At 41.8% G+C, this 19845-nt stretch overlaps 1 protein-coding gene across 2 annotated transcripts in view; it reads right to left on the reverse strand.

Annotated features, from left to right (window-relative positions):
- Positions 1–19845, reverse strand: part of LOC149453567 (protein EFR3 homolog B) — a 374541-nt gene that overhangs the window by 18077 nt on the left and 336619 nt on the right. For both annotated transcript variants that reach the window (XM_089688184.1, XM_089688185.1), the window contains exons 18-20: positions 12174–12301; positions 8490–8581; positions 3254–3302 (exon numbers count right to left, since the gene is read on the reverse strand). In XM_089688184.1, the coding sequence (XP_089544310.1) occupies positions 3254–3302; positions 8490–8581; positions 12174–12301 (269 nt within the window). The remainder of the gene's footprint in view (positions 1–3253; positions 3303–8489; positions 8582–12173; positions 12302–19845) is intronic.

A 19845-nucleotide genomic window follows, 5' to 3' on the forward strand; every position in this document is an offset into this window, starting at 1 on the left:
ATTCCACAATCTCCCTCTGTTTTTCTTTTTTTAATCCTAGAGCCATGGGCTATCAGTTCACCCCTGAACACGGCTTTGTGACCTTCCCAAATCACCTGTGTAAACATGTCTTCAGGGGAATTAGTTTTGAAGTAAAACTGTAGTGAACGAAAGACCGCTTCAAAAACAGTTGGGCCACCCAGCAGGTTCTCATTAAGTCTCCACACCTTCTTTGTCTGGTAAGCAGCTGGGGGGCGAATAGACAACATCACAGGAGAATGATAGGAAATTGTTATGGAACCAATTGAAGAAGAAACCACATTACGCAGTTTAAATTGGTCAATAAAAAAAAGATCTAGACGCGAGTAGGAATCATGCATCTTCGAATAATAGCTGAAGTCCTTATCTCAGGCATGTGTCACCAGCCAGCTGTCCACCAAGTGAAGAGCATGTAAAAGCTGTTTAACATGCTTTAATGCATGGTAAGATAGAGACGTTTTGCCAGAGGACCTAGACAAGAATACAGGGCAATATTAAAATCACCCCCCAGAATCACCACACCTTCCCTAAAATCCATCAATTTTTTAAGGGTAGTAGATAGGAAATTAATACTATGGGAATTCGGGGCTTAAATCACTGAAAAGGTATATTTATGACCATGTATTAAACCTTTGAGAAATAGGAAACGGCCCCCTGGCCTTAGAAATAGGGGATGTACTATGATACCATTGGTCAAAAGTCACAAGAGGAATGCAGAGAGTGGAGTTGGCAGTGAAGTGCTGTCTAATGCAAGAATATAACATCTGGGGACAGGTGACGCAATTCCCGCCAAAGGCAGCCACTCTTCTACGTGGAGCAAAGCCCCCGAACATTATAGGACAAGATGTTCAATTTTCTAGCCATGGTAACAGCATAAAAGGGGTGCACAACCAACTATGTATAGCATACTTCTCCTTCAGATTAGCAGGGCTACATACACTGAATAAGCATTATCAGACAGATGAGTTCGGATCCTTTCAATCACCCGGATAAAAAACACATCGAACCAGTGAAAAAAACAAAAAGAGAAAAAGAAAAACAATCATTGTTTTGTTACTGTACTGTCCCCCACTATAATGTACAGCGCTGAGCAAACCTGTTGGGGCTAGATAAGTACTGTATAATAATAATAATAAGGTCCGCAGGGAAAAAGGCATGATACCCCTGGAGAGAGGGAAGGAACCTCTCACCGAGGGTGTCACCCCCACTGCAAAATCACAACATGTAAGTCCTCCACCAGAGGACCTGCCTAATGTGGGGGAAATGACCAAGGACATAGCAAAAACATCACTTAGCAACCCCTGAGCAAATCCAGTAAAATATAACAATATACAAAGCAGTGAAATCAGCAGCAGTGCATAATAGTTATGTTTTATAACAGTGCAAATAATAAAAGCATGACCAACTGTTATAAAACTAAGTGCAACAATAGAAGACCCAAATGCAGATATAAAGTTGACAAATGCATTTCCCGTATGAACTATCGAATAACAGCCATACCAGAAGTTTAATGAGAATGCAGTAGGCAAGCAAAAAGGAGAAAAGCACTTGAATCTAACCACAATTGTCAGAGCAACAAGTGCGGGAGAGGAACCTTACTTAAGAGATCAAGGGTAATCATGCTGGGGGAGAAGAAGCAGAGTCCAGGCCCCTGCAGCCTGTGCGGTTTCTCCTGCGGTTTCTAGAAGACGCTTGTTGACAGCGATCCAGACGTTGCGGAAGCGGGATGGAACTACTGTATGCAATATCCAGTCTGGGAAATCAGTTGGTGAAAGTTCCAGTGTTGTAAGAAAGTGCGATAGGTCATCCTTAGTATGCAGGATTGCGGTCTTGCCATTCCGGGAAGGGAAACCCCATCGGTATGGCACGTTCACTGCACGCAGGGCATCTAGCAGGGAGCGAACAGCACGCCTTTGCATGAGAGTCCTCCTGGATAAATTTGGGAAAAGGGCTATGCTGGCACCATCAAAATAGATATGTGGCAAGTTGTGAGCAGCTTTCATGACCGCTTCTTTCACAGAATATCTATGCAATTTGCAAATGATATCCCGTGGTTTATCCGCAGCTTGAGGAACAGGTAGGAGGGCTCTATGGACCCTGTCCAATTCAATCGTTTCAGAAGCAGAATCACCCAAGACTTGGCGAAACAGGCCTTGCACCGTAGGTAACAGGTCAGGTGTGCGGGTTGCCTCCAGAAGGTCACGAATACAGATATTCTGGCTCCTATCTCTGTTCTCATGGTCATCCAATTTATCTAATAAGGAGTTAAATACATCTTCATAGTGTATAACGGTCTCCTGCAGTGTAGTAACAGTCTGCAGAATTTCTTCATGATTGGTCTCCAGGGCCTCTACTCTATTCCCCAGGGCCACAGTGTCTTCCCTGATCCCTTCTATAGCCTGTTTGCATGAGAGCTCTGAAATGTTCCCTGATGTCCCCGTCAGCATCTGCGGTGTTAAACTCCGCTAGAGGGGGAGACCTGTCCACTGAGCAGGAGGGAGAAAAGGGACTAGGGCACAGTACCTGCGAGGAGGTGATGGTGCAGGAGAGCCACCACTGTGAGCAGGGGAGAAGTGCTGTGAGGCCTCATGTCCAGGCACCATCTTGGCTGCAGTTCTGGAGCCGGCTGTGTGCGGGGTGAAGAATGTCTGGGGTGTGAGGAAGTGCAGTGTTTAGAGAGCATAGTTTGGGGAGAGCAGGGAGGCTGAAGATTGCGCTGTGTAGAGGCATTTACCCAGAGCCAACGAAACTCAGAGCCCAAACATCTTCACACCATGCCACTAAGGCCTGCTTTAGCTGCTGACAGAGGTTCCTCCCCTGAGGTACTGGCTAAGACAGCAGAGCAACAATCTGCACAGTAACAATGGACAAACTATCACTGAAGAAGAATCCTGATTGATAGGTCCTATGCACGCCTCAGATTGTTGTAGCCCCTCCTCCCCATTTCTGCAGTTCTGTATTACCTTCATTTTCAGTGCTGATTAGATTGCACTCATAATAAAACTTACAAAATAAGAAAAAGGCTGTCATAATGATTTGGGCAGGTAGACAAGGTTGGGAACCCAGGTGCAAAAATTTCTCTTTGTCTACATCTAGAGTTTGCCAGATGTAGACAAAGCCGATAACCAGCCCACCTAGTGCAAAAACCTATGAAGCACTATAGAATAAAAAAAAATTGCAAAAATACTACAATTCCCCTTTAAAAAAATAATGCCGATAAGTTTGGTTCACTCACCTATTGCTTTTTTTAACGTCTCAAACGTTATCTCTTCTGCTGGAGCTTTCTGATAAGAGAAAATGAAAATAATTCACTATGGTTAAAAGAAAAACAGTACGAGAATTTCTTAGTGAGAAAACATAAATGCAGCATAAAACCATGTAAAGTACACATATAATAAGAAATAAAAATGTTGTGTATCTAAAGCCCACTTTTTGTCTCTGCTGGTGAGGTCCACTCTTTTAATTGTCCTGATGACCATTTTTATTGTGATAGGAAATGATGGGAAATCCAATATTTTGAGGTCTGATACCAGAAAAGGAATAAAGGGGAACTCTCCCGACAGAGATGCCTGCTCTTGTGGACACTGACTTACAGGATCAGAGTTAAGCTGTATGCAACCCTATGAACAAAACTGTAATATATTGCAGCTGTAGTCCATGTAGTGGCTCCATGATTTTGTTTTCAGGCTTTTTCCTTTATTTTCACCAGGTGATCCTGCCAGTAACGCATTCCCTGTCCATTTGTGTCTACACCGGTTTCTCCATCATATCTATAGAGGCATGGCTGTTTACCAGGCTGCACTTCAAACATGCCTGCTTTTGTTCATTTCCATTACATGGTGAACTGGCAGGACTAGCAGTTCACACAATAAAGATAAAGATGCTTGTGCTTTCTTTTCAGCTTAGAGGAAGTGACAAGGGCACAACATTTCTGGCAGGATCAGGTAAGCTGCAATATACATTGTGTGTACAATTATTAGGTAAGTTGTATTTTTGAGGATTTCATTATTGAACAACTACAGTGCTCTCGATCATGAATCCAAAATGTTAATAAATCTCAAACCTGAATATGTAAGAAAGTAAAGTGAGGTTTTGTCTTTCTTACGAGAATATCGATGTGTGCACAATTGGGAAACGGTAAGTGTGAAGAATTATTATGCAACTAAATGAAAAATGAAAATATTCCCATCTCACTTGTTTATTTTCATCTGTTAAAGTGAGAACAATAAACCAACAACTCAAAATTTACAAATAAACATTTCTGACATTTTAAAAAAAAAAAAATCATTGACCAATATAGCCACCCTTCTTTTCAATAACAGTCAATCCTTCCATTCACGGAGTCTGTCAGTTTCTTGATTTGTTGACGATCAACTTTTTGTGCAGCAGCAACCACAGCCTCCCAGACACCATTCAGAGAGGTGTATTGTTTTCCTTCACCATAAATATCCCATTTAAGAAGGGCCCACAAATTCTCAATAAGGTGTAGGTCAGGTGAGGAAGGGGGCCATGTCGTTATTCTTTCACCTTTAAGGCCTTTACTGGCTAGCCACGCAGTGGAGTACTTCAGTGCATGCAATGGAGCATTGTCCTGCATAAATATCATGGTCTTCATGAAAGATGCAGACTTTTTCCTGTACCACTGCTTGAAGAAAGTGTCTTCTAAAAACTGGCAGTAGGTTTGGGAGTTTATTTTGAGTCCATCTTCAACCCGAAAAGGTCCAACTAGCTCTTCCTTAATAATACCAGCCCATACCAGTACCCCACCTCCACCTTGCTGGCATCTGAGTCGAAGTGGAGCTCTGTGCCCATTACTGATCCAGCCACGGAGCCATCCATCCGTCAAGAGTTACTCTCATCTCATCAATCCATAAATTCTTTGAAAAGTCGGTCTTCAGATATTTCTTGGCCCAGTCTTGACGCTTCAAACTTATTTGTCTTGTTCAGTGGTGGTCAGGTTTCAGCCTTCCTTACCTTGGCCATGTCTCTGAGCACTGAACACTTTGTACTTCTGGGTACTCAAGGTAAGTTGCAGTTCTGGAATATGACAGCACTGGAGGATAATGGGTTCCTGGGGGCTTCACGTTTTATTCTTCTCAAATGTTTGGTAGTTAATTTGTGTCTTTGTTTGAAAAACACGCAACTCTGTTGACTATTTGCAACATAACGTTTGATGGTTATGTGATCATGCCCCCATATCTTAGAAATTTCTAGAGTGCTGCATCCCTCTGAAAGACTTTTTACAATTATTGACTTTTTAGAGTCAGTTAAATCAATTTTTTGGCTCATTTTGCCTGAGGAAACAAAGCTGCCTAATAATTATGCACACCTTGATAGAGGGTGTTGATCTCCTTAGGCCACACCCTCCCTCATTACACAAATACACATCACCTGATATGCGTAAATTCAATAAGCATTCGAGTATATACAGCTTGGAGATGGACAATATGCATAAGAATGATGATTCGGTCAAAATACTCACTTGTCTAATAATTGTGTACACACTGTAGTACTGGTTTGTTTTTGGATTTAGAAATGCTTTAACTCTATATTGTAAGCTTAAAGTGTATCTAAACCAAAAACCAAAAATGCAATACATTGCAGCTTACTAGTCACCTTGATGTGGTGGCTGCAATAGTTTTCTTTTTTCAAGCGTGCTTTATTTTCTTTAGTGATCCTGCAAATAACACACTTTCTGTCCCTGGATGGCTATGTCACCCTTCACTGTTATCTACAGTGGGAGTCATGGCTATCACCACAGACTGCTCTCCTGATATGGACTGAAAATATCTGCAGTATGAAAAAAGAAAACTAATGCAGCCACCACATCTAAGGACTAGTAAGATGCAATAGATTACATGTTTGTTTTTGGGTTTAGATATGATTTAACTCTGTGTTGTAAGCTTAACTTAGCCTAAGGGCTACTTCCGATAGGCTTAGATGGGCAAATGCAGCAAGCTTTTGACATCAGTTTGACAGGCGTATGTGACCTGCATTTGACATTCTTCTGACCTGCTTCAAGCCAGTTTTGCATTCCCATTGTCTTGTATGGGAAGAGATACAGTACAGCATGCAGGCCTTTACTATGTACTGTATAAGTAATGGTATATACAGTATATAAAAAAAGGAACATTCAAATACAGTACAAATGACTAAGAAAGAACGGCACCCCAAAGGGGAGACTTTCAGAAAAAAAATATATACCAAAGTTGTCTTTTCTGACAAGACAGGAAATGTTGACATAAGGTTTTATTGTGTATATTTGGTATGTTCAGCTTTCATGTTTTTGTATATTAGTAATAGAGCTTTGTATGTTAATCAAACAATTGTGAAGGCTCTAAAGCAAGGGTAGGCAACCTTACAGAGGTGGAGATCTACCTGAATAACATGGAAGAAGTCAAAGATCACCGGCCACAGTATTGCCTCCTCACACCTGATTTGAACATCTAATTTCCGTACTACCATTTAGCAATCGTATGCATTGCACGGCAATCATGGATTCAAATCAGATGGTGAGGAGGTAACATACCACCTCCTCATATCCTGTCAAGCACATTTGGATTGTTTTCAGAGAAGCAGCAGTGCCTGCTGCACTTGTGAATGAGCCCTTAGGGCTTGTTCACATAAAGTTGGGAAGTGGTAAAACCCTGTGGCCGATTCACGGTTTTACCTCCCCCAATCCCTCCCCCCTTTTGCTGCTGAGGCAGCAGCCAAAGGTGTACACGTGCCGCAGAAGGAATTCACCCCCTGTTGCTTTTGATGGGTACTGCTGCCCGCCAATCGCAACCCATTCAAGTAAATGGGGCCACAGTGCAAGCGCCCCACAACTGCATGCTTCTGCGGGCTCCAAGGGGTTAAAGTAGGAGGTGAGAAAGCAATACAATGCTGCCTTCTTTAACCCCTTGTTTGCTGTACTGCACAAGGTTTCAGGGCACTTGTAGAGCGGCCTCACTCACTTGAATGGGTCATGCTTGGCAGGTGCTACACCCACCAACCATGACAGGGTGTATAACTCCTGCTGCGGCTGTGACATGTGTACACCCCTGGCCACTGCAGCTAATGAGAGTGCGGTTGGGGCGGAGGTGGTAAAAAGTCTTAACTATGGGGTTTTACCAACCCCCCAAACTGCAAATGTAAATGAGCCCTTGCTGTTCTGAGCCTCCTATAAGGCTGCTTTCACACTGATGTACTGCGGTTTACCCACACCGGGATGCAGCACAGTACATCTGTGACTTTCCTGAGCTAGCTGCACTGTGCCATAGACTTATGTTATATCCTGCAGGTGTGGAGCACTTTCAGAAAGTGCATCAAACCCGCAGGATATAATAGAAGTCTATGGCTAAGCACAGCAAACCCCAGGAAAGCTCCAGGTACACTGCACTGCACCCGTGGTGTGGGTAAACCGCAGCACATCAGTGTGAAAGCCGCCTCATACTATTCTGTCCAGTGTATTGCTTTATACTGACCTGAAGATCTCTTCTTCCCTGCTGCTGGCACCACTCTGGAGGCTGCTAGCCGGGATAAGAGGTGGAGTGCGATTGGTATCACTGGTATGGGACAGGAGCCGGCATTACAGAGGAGGCATCGGCTCATGCGGCTCTTGCTCCCTACTGCAGCCCAAACTTTACAAGTAATCCCTCTGCATTGCACTCTGATACTCTGGGATGGTGGGTCACCAAGCCCAGACTGCGATCTACCAGTCACCTGGCCGTGATCTACTGGTAATCTATAGGTTGCTGACTCCTGTTCTAAAGAAAACTAAGCCAAATGATATATCCAGCCATAATTCTCTTTTCTTAATAACCAGTTGATTTAATTAGAATGTGATAGGTTTCCTTTAAAATGAAGAACAAAACTACTGCTCTGTTCCTGCTAACAAACTTGAAGAAGGAATTCTATGATCTTGCTCCACATGACAGAAAAAGGGATTTATTTATTAAAGGCAAAAAGTCTGTTTACTTTCAAGTGCGGTGGTTCCAGAGCTTAGTAAATGAGCAAAAGCTTTGCTGACTTCCATCATCCAGTCATGTGCAAGCAAAAATGCTGTTTTTCTATTTTCCTTGCACCCAGCACGAGTAGGCATTCCTAGGCACAATCCTTTTGTTTTGTTTTTTTCTGAGCTTGGATGGTTCGGAGGTAGGTGAACATATATGGACTCAAGTCTGTTTACATTTACCTGTCTATAGACCTCCATGCAACTTCTGATCAGGTCCGACTGAAGAACTGCCAGGCAGACCTGATCAGTGTGCCTGTGTGAAAATGGCCTTAAGCGGTTTCTAGTCAATAATTGTATGATGTTCATCATAATATAATCTGACTCCCCCTCATCTTTCCCCCACAGGTCCAGTGAATGGCCTGCAGTTCTCTCCTACTGCCTATTCACAATTTTACAGCAGCACTTAGCCAGCTTCATTCAAGGCTTTAAGAAAGGCGTTATAATATAATACGTCAATGCAGCAGATCAACATTACCTCCTCTTTCTCAGGGCTGTTCCGTGACTCCACTTCCACTTGCAAGGATATTGTCTCTCCAATACTCTTTCTCTTAGACAATCGGTCCTCATCTATAAGACAATGAGTAACTGGTTACTGCTGTCCTTGGTGCTCCGCTCTTCAATGGCAGCTGAGATAATGCAACCAATCCCTTTAAGGTGCATACATGGAATGTATTTGAAACTTCATCTCATTAAACAGTCAGGCCACCCAAAACTGATATGCATCTGTAAGGACTCATTTACAGGGCTCTTTTATGCTTCAAAATGTGGCTTTGGACATGCTTTTTTAAAGCACTCTTAATGCCAATCAAAGCACCTGCCACCAAATAAAATGGTAAGCTCACATTCCTGATTACACGTTGCTTTGCTTCACTACATATATGTTACCCCGTGTCGATTTCTTGGGGCTTCAAAGCCTCCACTGAAGTCTATAACAAAACTCACTAACAGCACCTGCTTGAGTTAGCTTTGCTTTGGAGGTATTGCAGGTATGATATATCCCAGGATGCACTGGAAAACCAACAATCAAACTGGAAGGACTTCATAAGCAGTCACTTCTGGCTCATGTGTATATATACTGGAAGTGTCTGCTGCAATCCTCACATCTAGTGCCTAGTGTGGAGCAAAAGGAAGGTGAGTGGGGTCCGGATTAGAGCGGAGCAACCAGCAGACAGTACACGTGGTCTGCAACATGGGAATGCTATAGTATAAGGTGAGCGGGGACTAGAGAGAGAGGACTGAGCAGCAGAGGAACAGCAGGGCTGGGGGACCGGAGCATGAAACACTAGCAATATCACACGTGGTGCTCACCGTGGGAGAAATATAGGAGGAGGTGAGTGGGGACCAGAGAGAAAGGAGGATCAGCAAAGCTGGGGGTTACTACTAAGCGGGGGTTCAGCAGACCTGGGGGTTGATACTGAGCAGAGGATCAGCAAAGCTGGGGGTACTACTGAGTGGGGCATCAGCAGAGCTGAGGGTACTACTGAGTGGGGCATCAGCAGAGCTGAGGGTACTACTGAGTGGGGCATCAGCAGAGCTGAGTGTACTACTGAGCAGGGGATCTGCTGAACAAGGGTGCCAATGAGCTGGGGATCTGCTGAATGAGGGTACTAAAGAGCTGGGGATATGCTAAGTTGGGGTACTCCTGGGCCCCTTTACAACAAAATCGAAATTCATCACACACACACACACAGGGCATTTGCTAAGCTTTATTAAAGCTTCAAAAAGCATCATTGAAGCATCACAGGAGCATTACAGAAGCAAAAACTAATCTAGGGGTATAGTGGTTACTTTTGAAGACAAAATGTAAGGACTGGTATAGAAAATGAATGTGGTTTATTTGAGTATAAATCCTTAATCAAAAATCTTTACATATCACATGTGAAAAACCTTTTAAAAAATTACCAGTGTAAGTGACAAGCACTGGCTAGCTTAAAACATATATAGAGATACATATAATGCAGGCAAACAGACTAGACAAAACATAAACAGATAATCAAAATGATTGCATCCAGACACCTTAATATGACCATACAACGGGATATGCCGTGGGTAATGCCACATGCAATTATTAGTAAAAAGCTAAATAATTCCAATTGTATGAGTATCGGGGTATATGGTAGCCTCTATTCCAATAATAGGTCCATTAGATAAACAATGGATAGTAAATGATGGTAAAGACCCACATGGTAATAATAAATTCAGGAGAAATAGATAAATAAAGCACACGTTATGTAGTTGTGTTGCAGTCCTATCCATCCATAAATAATAACCTCCTTGCCAGAGCAAGATGTATAAATATACATTCCACAGAGAGTGAAATATAATAGCCAAAACAGGATGAATGGTGTCCAATCCTTCTCCTGAATACTAATGGAGCAGCAGTTGAAGACACAGCAGGAATAAATTAGGGATATGCAGCGCAATAGCTTAGAAAGCAAAGCAATTCATGCCTAGCGGTAGCGGTCAGAGCAGACAGCAATATGTAAACAATCAAAGCTGGTATATGTAGCTTAGTGGAATAGGTAACTTCATAGATGTAAAGCTTCCATGACTGAGTACAAGTCCGGCCTACCAATCCACCATTCCAATATGTAGTTCTCCAGGTTGTACTAAATTAGGGACATTCAGCGCAATAGCTTAGAAAGCAAAGCAATTCATGCATAGCAGTAGCGGTCAGAGCGGAGAGCAAGTTGTATACAAACAAGGCTGGCTTAAGGAGCTTAGTGGAATGGGAAACTTCATTGATGTAAAGCTTCCATGACTGAGTGCAAATCCGGCTTACCCATCCACCATTCCAGAATACAGTTCCATGCGTCTCCAGGTTGTGTATGCAGTTATTTCAATACGGCTGCTCTACATCCACTCTCTGTGGACTGTATATTTATACATCTTGCTCTGGCAAGGAGGCTATTATTTATGGATGGATAGGATTGCAACACAACTACATAACGTGTGCTTTATTTATCCATTTCTCCTGAATTTATTATTACCATGTGGGTCTTTACCATCATTTACTATCCATTGTTTATCTAATGGACCTATTATTGGAATAGAGGCTACCATATACCCCGATACTCATACTCATGATTGCATCCGGACACCTTAATATAACCATACAAAAGGATATGCCGGCATATCCTCTTGTATGGTTATATTAAGGTGTCCGGATGCAATTATTTTGATTATCTGTTTATGTTTTGTCTAGTCTGTTTGCCTGCATTATATGTATGTCTATATATGTTTTAAGCTAGCCAATGCTTGTCACTTACACTGGTAATTTTTTAAAAGGTTTTCCACGTGATATGTAAAGATTTTTGATTAAGGATTCATACTCAAATAAACCACATTCATTTTCTATACCAGTTCTTACGTTTTGTCTTCAAAAGTAACCACTATAACCCTTCTATGGGGATTAGTTTTTGTGATAGGCTTTATGGGCTACGAAGGTATACTGGGTTCACAAGCTTTAATTACCCTCTTATTGAGTTTTTGTAGCATTACAGAAACTACCCCATTACATCAAAAAAGCATGTTGAAGCAGTAGGCACTTTAATGTGTGTTAAAGTCGAAGGGAAATTGATGGCGCTATGTAAGTAACTGAAAAAAATAAAAAAGTGCAAATGAGCCCTAAGTGTAAGTGACAAACTAATGTGGACAAGCCGAAACCACTGGCTGACACTTCTTGGGAAAAGAGGTGATTATGCAGATTAGAAAAACCAAGATAGGACAGAGTTGGGGGTGTCTGCACGCATTTACAATGTCCAAACAGCAGAGAGAGCTCTAGGATCCATTTCTTGTATTTACTAGGCTAACCTTTATTGCTTTGCTAAAAAAAAGACCATTGTTTACAGAGCTGAAGGTCAGATTAAACAAACAGGTAAATGATTAGTAATGATTCACAACGTCCTCCTCCATTCCTACTCTGTACAGCTGCACAAACACTTTCTTTTGGAGAGAGACAGTCTGAAAGCAAACTGATCCTGTTCTGCTTTTTCTCTTTTGAAAGCTGATAATACTGTGTGCAAAATTCCATGTGTTTATCTAGTGTTAAATATTTATTTATAAAGTGACTTATTTGCAAAAATAGTAAAAAAAAAAAAAGTTTGAAGTTACCATTTGCGCTTTTAACTTGTCTCTCCACACCTGAAAGCATTCTTACCTGTCAGTTGGGGCACATAGGGTGTGCTTAGCCTGTCGGAGTTATAACCGCTTCCCCCCAGGACCTCGCTGACTTTACTCTGCAGGAACAGTAGCTCTGTCTCAATGTGATCAACATTCTTCGACCACCTGTGGGACAAAACGACTCCATTGTCACTATGCATTTCATAGCGTGGATAATCAGATGAAATGCTAAGAGTGAAACTTCAGAGAGCAGTGATCTCTATGTCTGAACTGCCATTTGTTAGATTTGAGAGTGAAAAGTAGTTGGAGTACAGGGGAAGACTGGAAGCTTTTGACCACGGAGCCAAACACAACCAGCCAGCCCTGTCATGGTAGGGATGGTTCCTGTGGGCTAAAGAGAGTGAATCAGACAAAGTGTGCCACAGTGATTTGTGGGCATGGTGAAAGATTTTATCTGGCCCACAGCTAGGGTCAGTGGGGTATGTTCCATGTGCTATGACTGAGGTCAGCAGAGGCTGCCTATGGTCTCTGCTTCTCCTGCCAGTGTCCTAGCAACCAATCATGTGCTTGCCTCAGCATTCACAGGGGGACAGAACTTCCTCTGTCCAAACTGTCCTGCCCCTGTGCTCCTACAGCCAGGCTATAAGCCTTACAGTGGTATAGGGGAGCTCTGATGGGGACATTCATGTAACAGTGGATTCTAAAGTAAGGGGGTACTCTGATGGGGACACTGATGTAAGAACTCTGATGTAAGGGGAGGACTCTGATGGGGAATCTGATGCAAGAGGGACTCTGATGTAAAGGGGGATTCTGAAAGAGACCCTGATGTAAAGGGGGACTCTAACTGGGAATATGATATAAGAGGGACCCTGATGTAAATGTGGACTTATTCATTTATAAAACTGATTACTATGGTTTACGTTCAACTGGGTGCATGCCACCTAGAGGCTGTATCTCTTTATTTACAATTTCCATTTTTACTGAGCGCCAAGAGCATAGTTATTGGTATACTTCAGACACTTTGATTTTGGACCTTCTGGTCTCAGCTCCTGCAGCTCCAGAATCATAGGTAGCTGCTCTGCCCACCCCTCCCCTACTATACTTGTATTATGTGAACCCATTAGAAAAAAACCTTCTGTGAATGGATAGAAGAGGGGAGGGGCAGGCAGAGCTGCTGCTGTGTGAGAACGCAGCATCACTCCTGTCAGAGTGCAGAGAGTATAGTGATAGCTACACTCCCAGTGCTCACTAAACTGTCAGTTGTAAATAACAAGGATTAAGTCCATGTGGTGGCATGCACCTTTTTATGGATATAACCCAAAGTAAGACAGCAGATTTTAGAAAATGGCTAAATTCCTGTAGTTCAGCTTTAACAGCCAGTAGGTGGAGCTCCAAAAGCCTTGTCACGTTTGCCTGATTACTCTTAGATGCTCTGCTGAAAAAAAAGCCTGACGTCTGACTTATCAACAGATGAAGTAAAAACTTTACACACAGATAAATGAACCAGAGGAGTGACTACCTCCCCCCCTCATCTTTCTCTCTGAGGCTCTGTTCACACCTATGCAGTTTTTGTGTGATTGTGCGCATCACGTTTAGGACAGCACATTAAAATAAATGCAAAAATCTCACATAAGAAGTTCATGACCAAAACACACGGTACTTTGTTCCCATACCTTTTGGCATGCACGAAAATGTGCGACTTAGCAAGGTGCATTGGGGTGTATTAAGAATTAATTGCACTAGAGGGCACCTGCAAAAGGGATTCATGTTCTTTGTGTGTTGCAGGAATGTGCACAATTTCACTGAGTACTGGAATGCTTCTCGACTTTGGTTTACTGAAACTAAATATAATTTAGGCCGTGATACATAAGAAATATAAATAGAAGCCACCCTATAAATTAGGATCCCAAAGTACACCAAAGTATGGCAGGCCTGGACAGACAATGATCTTTAACTCTTCTAAAACCCTGACAGCACCCCACCACGAACCGACAGTAGCCTCTAGGAAACCTAGCTACCACTTAACACCCCAGGAGCCCCCTCTTCCCCTCTCTATCAATCCCTGCATGCACCCCAACAGTGCTTGGCCCTCCTTCCCCCTTCCCATTACTGATACTCCTGTATTAAAATGTTTTGCAGGTGCAAGCACTTATGAAAACATCATACCTATCCTTATGTATCATCATATGTATCATCAATATTGCACAATTTCAGTTGTAATCGCCCTATATTTCTTATTAAAACATACTGAATAAGAAAAAAAGAGCAGTTTAAAAACAAAATGTAGTAAAAAATAGTCAATATTAAATGGGATGAAAACAGAAGAGGTAAAGATAATAATGGAGTCTGAGTTTCCAGAAAATGCCCAATCAGGACGAAACGCGTTGAGACGTGGCTATTTGTTCATTACATCACTTCTGGTGATGTCACATCATCATTGGAATGCAAACCACTTCTGGTTTGTGTAGCGGTGGTGGCCATCTTTCCTCAGCAACGCTGAATATACCCAGTGCCGGTCTAATAGGCACACATGCAAGTGAGTGTATTACTAATATGTTTAGTATGATTTAAGAAAGTCAGTTGCTTTGTGCAATGAAAGTCTCTCCTTGGTATTGTTTCTCCTGAGTGGCAGTGCATGGTAACAGGAAGATTTGGACTTCTGATACCAAGGCCGAGTGGCTGGTAGGTCAAAACACTGTGGTGAGTGCAAGTCCACACCTGAAGCACATTGGGATTGAAGCTGGGCATGTGTTTATTTATTTATAGGAGCACAGGCACTCTTTAATTGCTGTTTGGCTACAAACAGTACGGTCACCGTGGGACCTATTGGACTTTCTTTTTTTTTTGGCTTCAAAATATTTTTTGGTTTCACATTTAAAATTATGGATTGTGAATCATAATTTATATGTACAGTTTGAGCAATATGCAAGTAATGGAATAACTGATCACGATCACACCACATAAATATTTGGTTACATTAACAAAAAATAGAGTCTGCCTTTGCTGACCTCTCCTTTCAAAAAAATGTAATTTTGCTTTGAGTTCAATTTTGTCTGACTAGTTTACCCTGAACAATTATAAGGATAAGGAATTCTCCTGTCGCAGTAGGATTGTACTGGGTCTGTGACACTGAAGTCACACACAGCCAAGCAACTAGCATTTTCAGGAAGAGGTCAACGCTGGCAGCCATCAAACATTCCTAAAAGATAGGCTCTCTTTAAGTCATAAGGCCTCTATAGAATGGTGGACAACATCCTACCATAACAGCTAGATGGTATTGTGCAATGTGGAGAGTATTGACATTCTGCAGAGAATATTACTTTATTTTAGACCACATGGACACAAAGCAATAACAATATAATACAAAATGCAACCCATTAGAGGGTGGGGTCAGCTTCTCAAGTGTTTAAGTGCTGCAAGAGCAGACAAAAAGCAAGAGTGGGCAGCAGCTTAAGTGCATTTAGACACAAGTGAGCATAGCTGTGCTGAAGTCTGATGAGTGGCTGGATGATGCGTCATTGTTTATTGCTTCCTGGCGATACAATTGTCTGCCATTGACATGCTTGTCCTCCACTAGTACATAGGCTATTGTTTCTGATATGAGATGATGTCACTCTATAGTGTGAACTTTCAAATAAAAAGTTACTATAGTACTAAAATGGTATTAAGACGATTTAACAATGGCTAGGGGCTGTCATGGTGGGTAAATCAGCCATTTTGTAAGGTGACAGAATGGCAGTCATTCTCTGAATGGGGAGAGCAGGCACAGTTCAAGTGTCAATGGCATCTGTGCCAACCAAAACAAATCTTAAAAAATACCTCTAAGCCAGTAGTGACAGATGTTTCCATAAATGTTGACAGCAGTAGGATGTCCTGCATATCTGGTGGTCCTGCCCAAGACTGGTAGGGTTCTTGTCCAAGGCTTTTGGCTTGCGCCAGACCCTTTTCCATCTAACAGTCCGTAAGGATGCAAAGTTGGACCTATTACACTGACCAAAACCCGGCTTATATGCATCACAGCAGAAGCTGGCTACTTATATTTTTATTTCAGCTAAACAGACCATAGCTCAATCCTGGAAGACCCAGGGCATAGCCTTCCAGGGGGTGAAGATACCTATGACTGCAATGATGCTTTACAAGCAAATGTCCAGTATTCTGAATGATTCACATGCCAAATTTCTCAAGTTCTAGGAACCCTCACTCCAACCGACCTGTTTGGGCCTTGCCTGACTCCTGCCCTTTTCACAGCTGATCAAAACAAAAACTACTGAATTAATCAGTGTCATTCAGTAAAAATGCTTGCTTATACCAATGAAATTAGTTGGTATAAGCAATCATAATGTGTAAAAAAAAAGAAAAAAAATCTTGATCACTTGCCCAGAGTAGTGCAATGTTACTATGGTAACATTGTATTGCTCTGGTCACAGGAGTAGAAAAAAAAATCATACAAAAATAAAAAAATGTAATAAGAAAAAAAAATCTTTTTTGTTGCCAGTCAGTGTCCCTGATCACCGTTACACCAGTTATATGACGACACTGTACTGCAATGGTGACAGTACGCAAAGAAAAAAAAAATGTTGACATTTTTTTTTGTCATTTCTTCATTTTCCACAAAATTAAAAAAAAAAAACGACAAATTCAAAAAACTTGCCATGCCTCTTACTAAATACCTCAGACTGTCTATTTTTCAAAAAGCGGTCATTTAGGGGTATTTGTACTGTCCTGGAGTTTTTGGGCTTCAAGAACTGAGATAGGCCGTCAGTACATCAGGATTTATCGATCTTTAGATATATCCCATAGTTTGTGGATTCTATAACTTTCCTACCAACTAAATAATAAGCACTGATTTGGGTTATTTTCACCAAAGAAATGTAGCAGAATACATTTTGGCCTAAATTTGTGTATAAAGATTATTTATTTACAAAATTTTGTAAGAACATAAAAAAATTAATTTTTTCCAAAATTTTATGTTTTATGTTTTTTTCATTTATAGAAATAAAAAAAACCCAGTGGCGATTAAATACCACCAAAAGAGGTCTCTATTTGTGTGAAAAAATGTAATATGGGTACAGTGTTGCATGACCGCGCAATTGTCATTCAAAGTGCGACAGCACTGAAAGGTGAAAATAAGCCTGGACAGGAAGGAAGTAAAAGTGCCCGGTAGGCAAGTGGTTAAAATTTGTCAGGTTCAGCAGGGACCAGACTGTCATGTTTTTGCCCAATGATCAGTGACGCCAGCTATAACCAGCAACACAGATCATTGTATTCTGATGGCAGGGAAGGCTCCACCCCATAAGAATACATAAGTGATTCTCCTATCTACCTCAAATGTGTGGATGAGGGAATTAGATAATTTATTTTTCATTCAACCCGCTGTTTAAATGGAAAAAAAAAGAAGATCAATGTATGGGCTGCCTTAGCCAAAATGTTTTTTTTTTTTTGGTTTGGATTGGTAGGAAATTGGTAAACCCCTAGTCAGTTTTCTTTTTTATTGTCCACGTTCTATTGGGAAGCTTTCTATTTATCTGGTATTAAGACAAACAGGAAGTGAGAAAAAATCCCCTCTGACATAGTTATCACCAGGAAAAATGTCCCCATTGAGAGATTTCTATTTCAATCTATTAGATTGTAAGCTCCAAGGAGCAGAGCCCTCCTTTCCCTCTTGTATTGAACTGTATCATTGCTGTTTTGTCTCCCTTTATATTGTAAAGTGCTGAGCAAACTGTTGGCGCTATATAAATCCTGTATAATAATAACTTCTGTTTCAGGGATAACTGTCAAATTTCGGATTTCCCATCCCTTATCGTTTGAGGAAAATTAGAGAGGGTAAAGAGGGTGGGGACACAACCACCAAAAAAAAGCTGATAGAGGGTCTAATCATTGCACAGTCTAATCAAAACTAAGAAATGCTTATCTAGCCATTTGAAGACTGCCTAATGTACCTGTATGTCAGCAGTTTCAAATGGTATACTGGGATCATGCCTGCAGCTACAGGCATCATCTCAGTATTGTTTTTTTCTTCAGACGATTGGCTTTTTTATAAAAGCAGTCCTAGCGGCTAATTAGCCGCTGGATTGCTTTGAAAGGCATGAGGGGGGTCATCCCACCCCCACCCACCAGTGCCTCTCCAGGCTCTACCATCCCACTGATGAAGCCGGCAGTTCAGCAGCCTTACCATAGAGCTGATCGAAGACTGAACGGTCCTCGATCAGCTCTATGGCATAGGAAACCGGAAGTGAATAGAATTTTGTCACTTTTTGACAGCAATAAAAGTGAAAGCAAAAAAAAAAAGTGTAAAATTAAAATAAATAATAAACATTTTTTTAAAGCACCCCCGTCCTCATGCACAAAGGCGAACATGCATGCTGGTCCTGCACAGATACGTAAATGGTGACTGCACCACACATATGAGGTACTGCCTTGAACATCAGAGCGAGAGCAAAAATTCTAGCAGTAGACCTCCTGTGTAACTCTAAACTGGTGACCTGTACAGGCTTTTGAAGTGTCACATTTGGAGATTTTTAAATACTGTAGTTTGGTGCCATTCCACGAGCGTGCACAAGATTAAAGTGTAACATATTAGACATCTATTTACTCGGCGTAACGTCATCTTTTATATTTTACCAAAAATTGGGTATTATATTGTGTTTGTGTGCATTAAAATTCATTAAAGTGTAATTTTTAGAAACCACTGCACAAATACAGTGTGACATAAAAAAATTGCAAAACCCACCATTTTTTTCTCTAGGGACTCCAAAAACATACACTATATTGCCAAAAGTATTGGGCCAGCCCTCCAAATCATTGGATTCCGGTGTTCCAGTCACCTCCATGGCCACAGGTGTATACAATGAAGCCCCTAGGCATGCAGACTGCTTCTACAAACATTGGTGAAAGAATGGGTCGCTCTCAGGAGCTCAGTGAATTCAAGCGTGGTCCCGTGATAGGTTGCCACCTGTGCAATAAGTCCATCCGTGACATTTCCTGGCTACTAAATATTCCACGGTCAACTGTTAGTGAGCATGAGTGAGTTTGGGGTGGAGGAACTTGACTGGCCTGAGTCCTGACCTCAACCTGACAGAACCCCTTTGGGATGAATAAGATGTTGTCCGACATCAGTGCCTGACCTCACAAATGTGCTTCTGGAAGAATGGTCAAACCTTCCCATAGACACCCTCCTAAACCTTGTGGACGGCCTTCCCAGAAGAGTTGAAGATGTTATATCTGCAAAGGGCGGGGCCAACTCAATATTGAACCCTATGGACTAAGACTGGGATGCCATTAAAGTTCATGTGCGTGGAAAGGCTTTTGGCAATATAGTGTATAATGTTTGGGGGTCCAAGTAATTTTCTAGCAATAATTTTTACATAACAAAAGTGTCAGAAAAGGTCTGGTCTTAAAGTCGCTAGAGATTCCTCCTATAGTCCTCTGCAAACTGACCTCTACCCCCTGCCCATATACACATACACACTTCCAGTACATACACAACCGTTACCAGCTGTCTTCTGGTTGAACACATAATGTACTAGGTCTAGGTGAGTGGTCCTGAATGATGCAGAGAAAGGACTCGCAGTAGTGATGTGTCTCCTGTTCTATCATTTTTCTGTGAAGTCAGGTGGGTGATGGTGACCACTAGGTATATGTCCATAACAGCTTGGGCTCACAGAAAGTGGTCTGATCGACACACAACGTCATTCAACTCAGAAGAC

This window comes from Staurois parvus, unplaced genomic scaffold (genome assembly GCF_062004578.1).
Source record: "Staurois parvus isolate SC_StPar_1 unplaced genomic scaffold, SC_StPar_1.0 ptg000448l, whole genome shotgun sequence".
NCBI classification, from domain to species: domain Eukaryota; kingdom Metazoa; phylum Chordata; class Amphibia; order Anura; family Ranidae; genus Staurois; species Staurois parvus.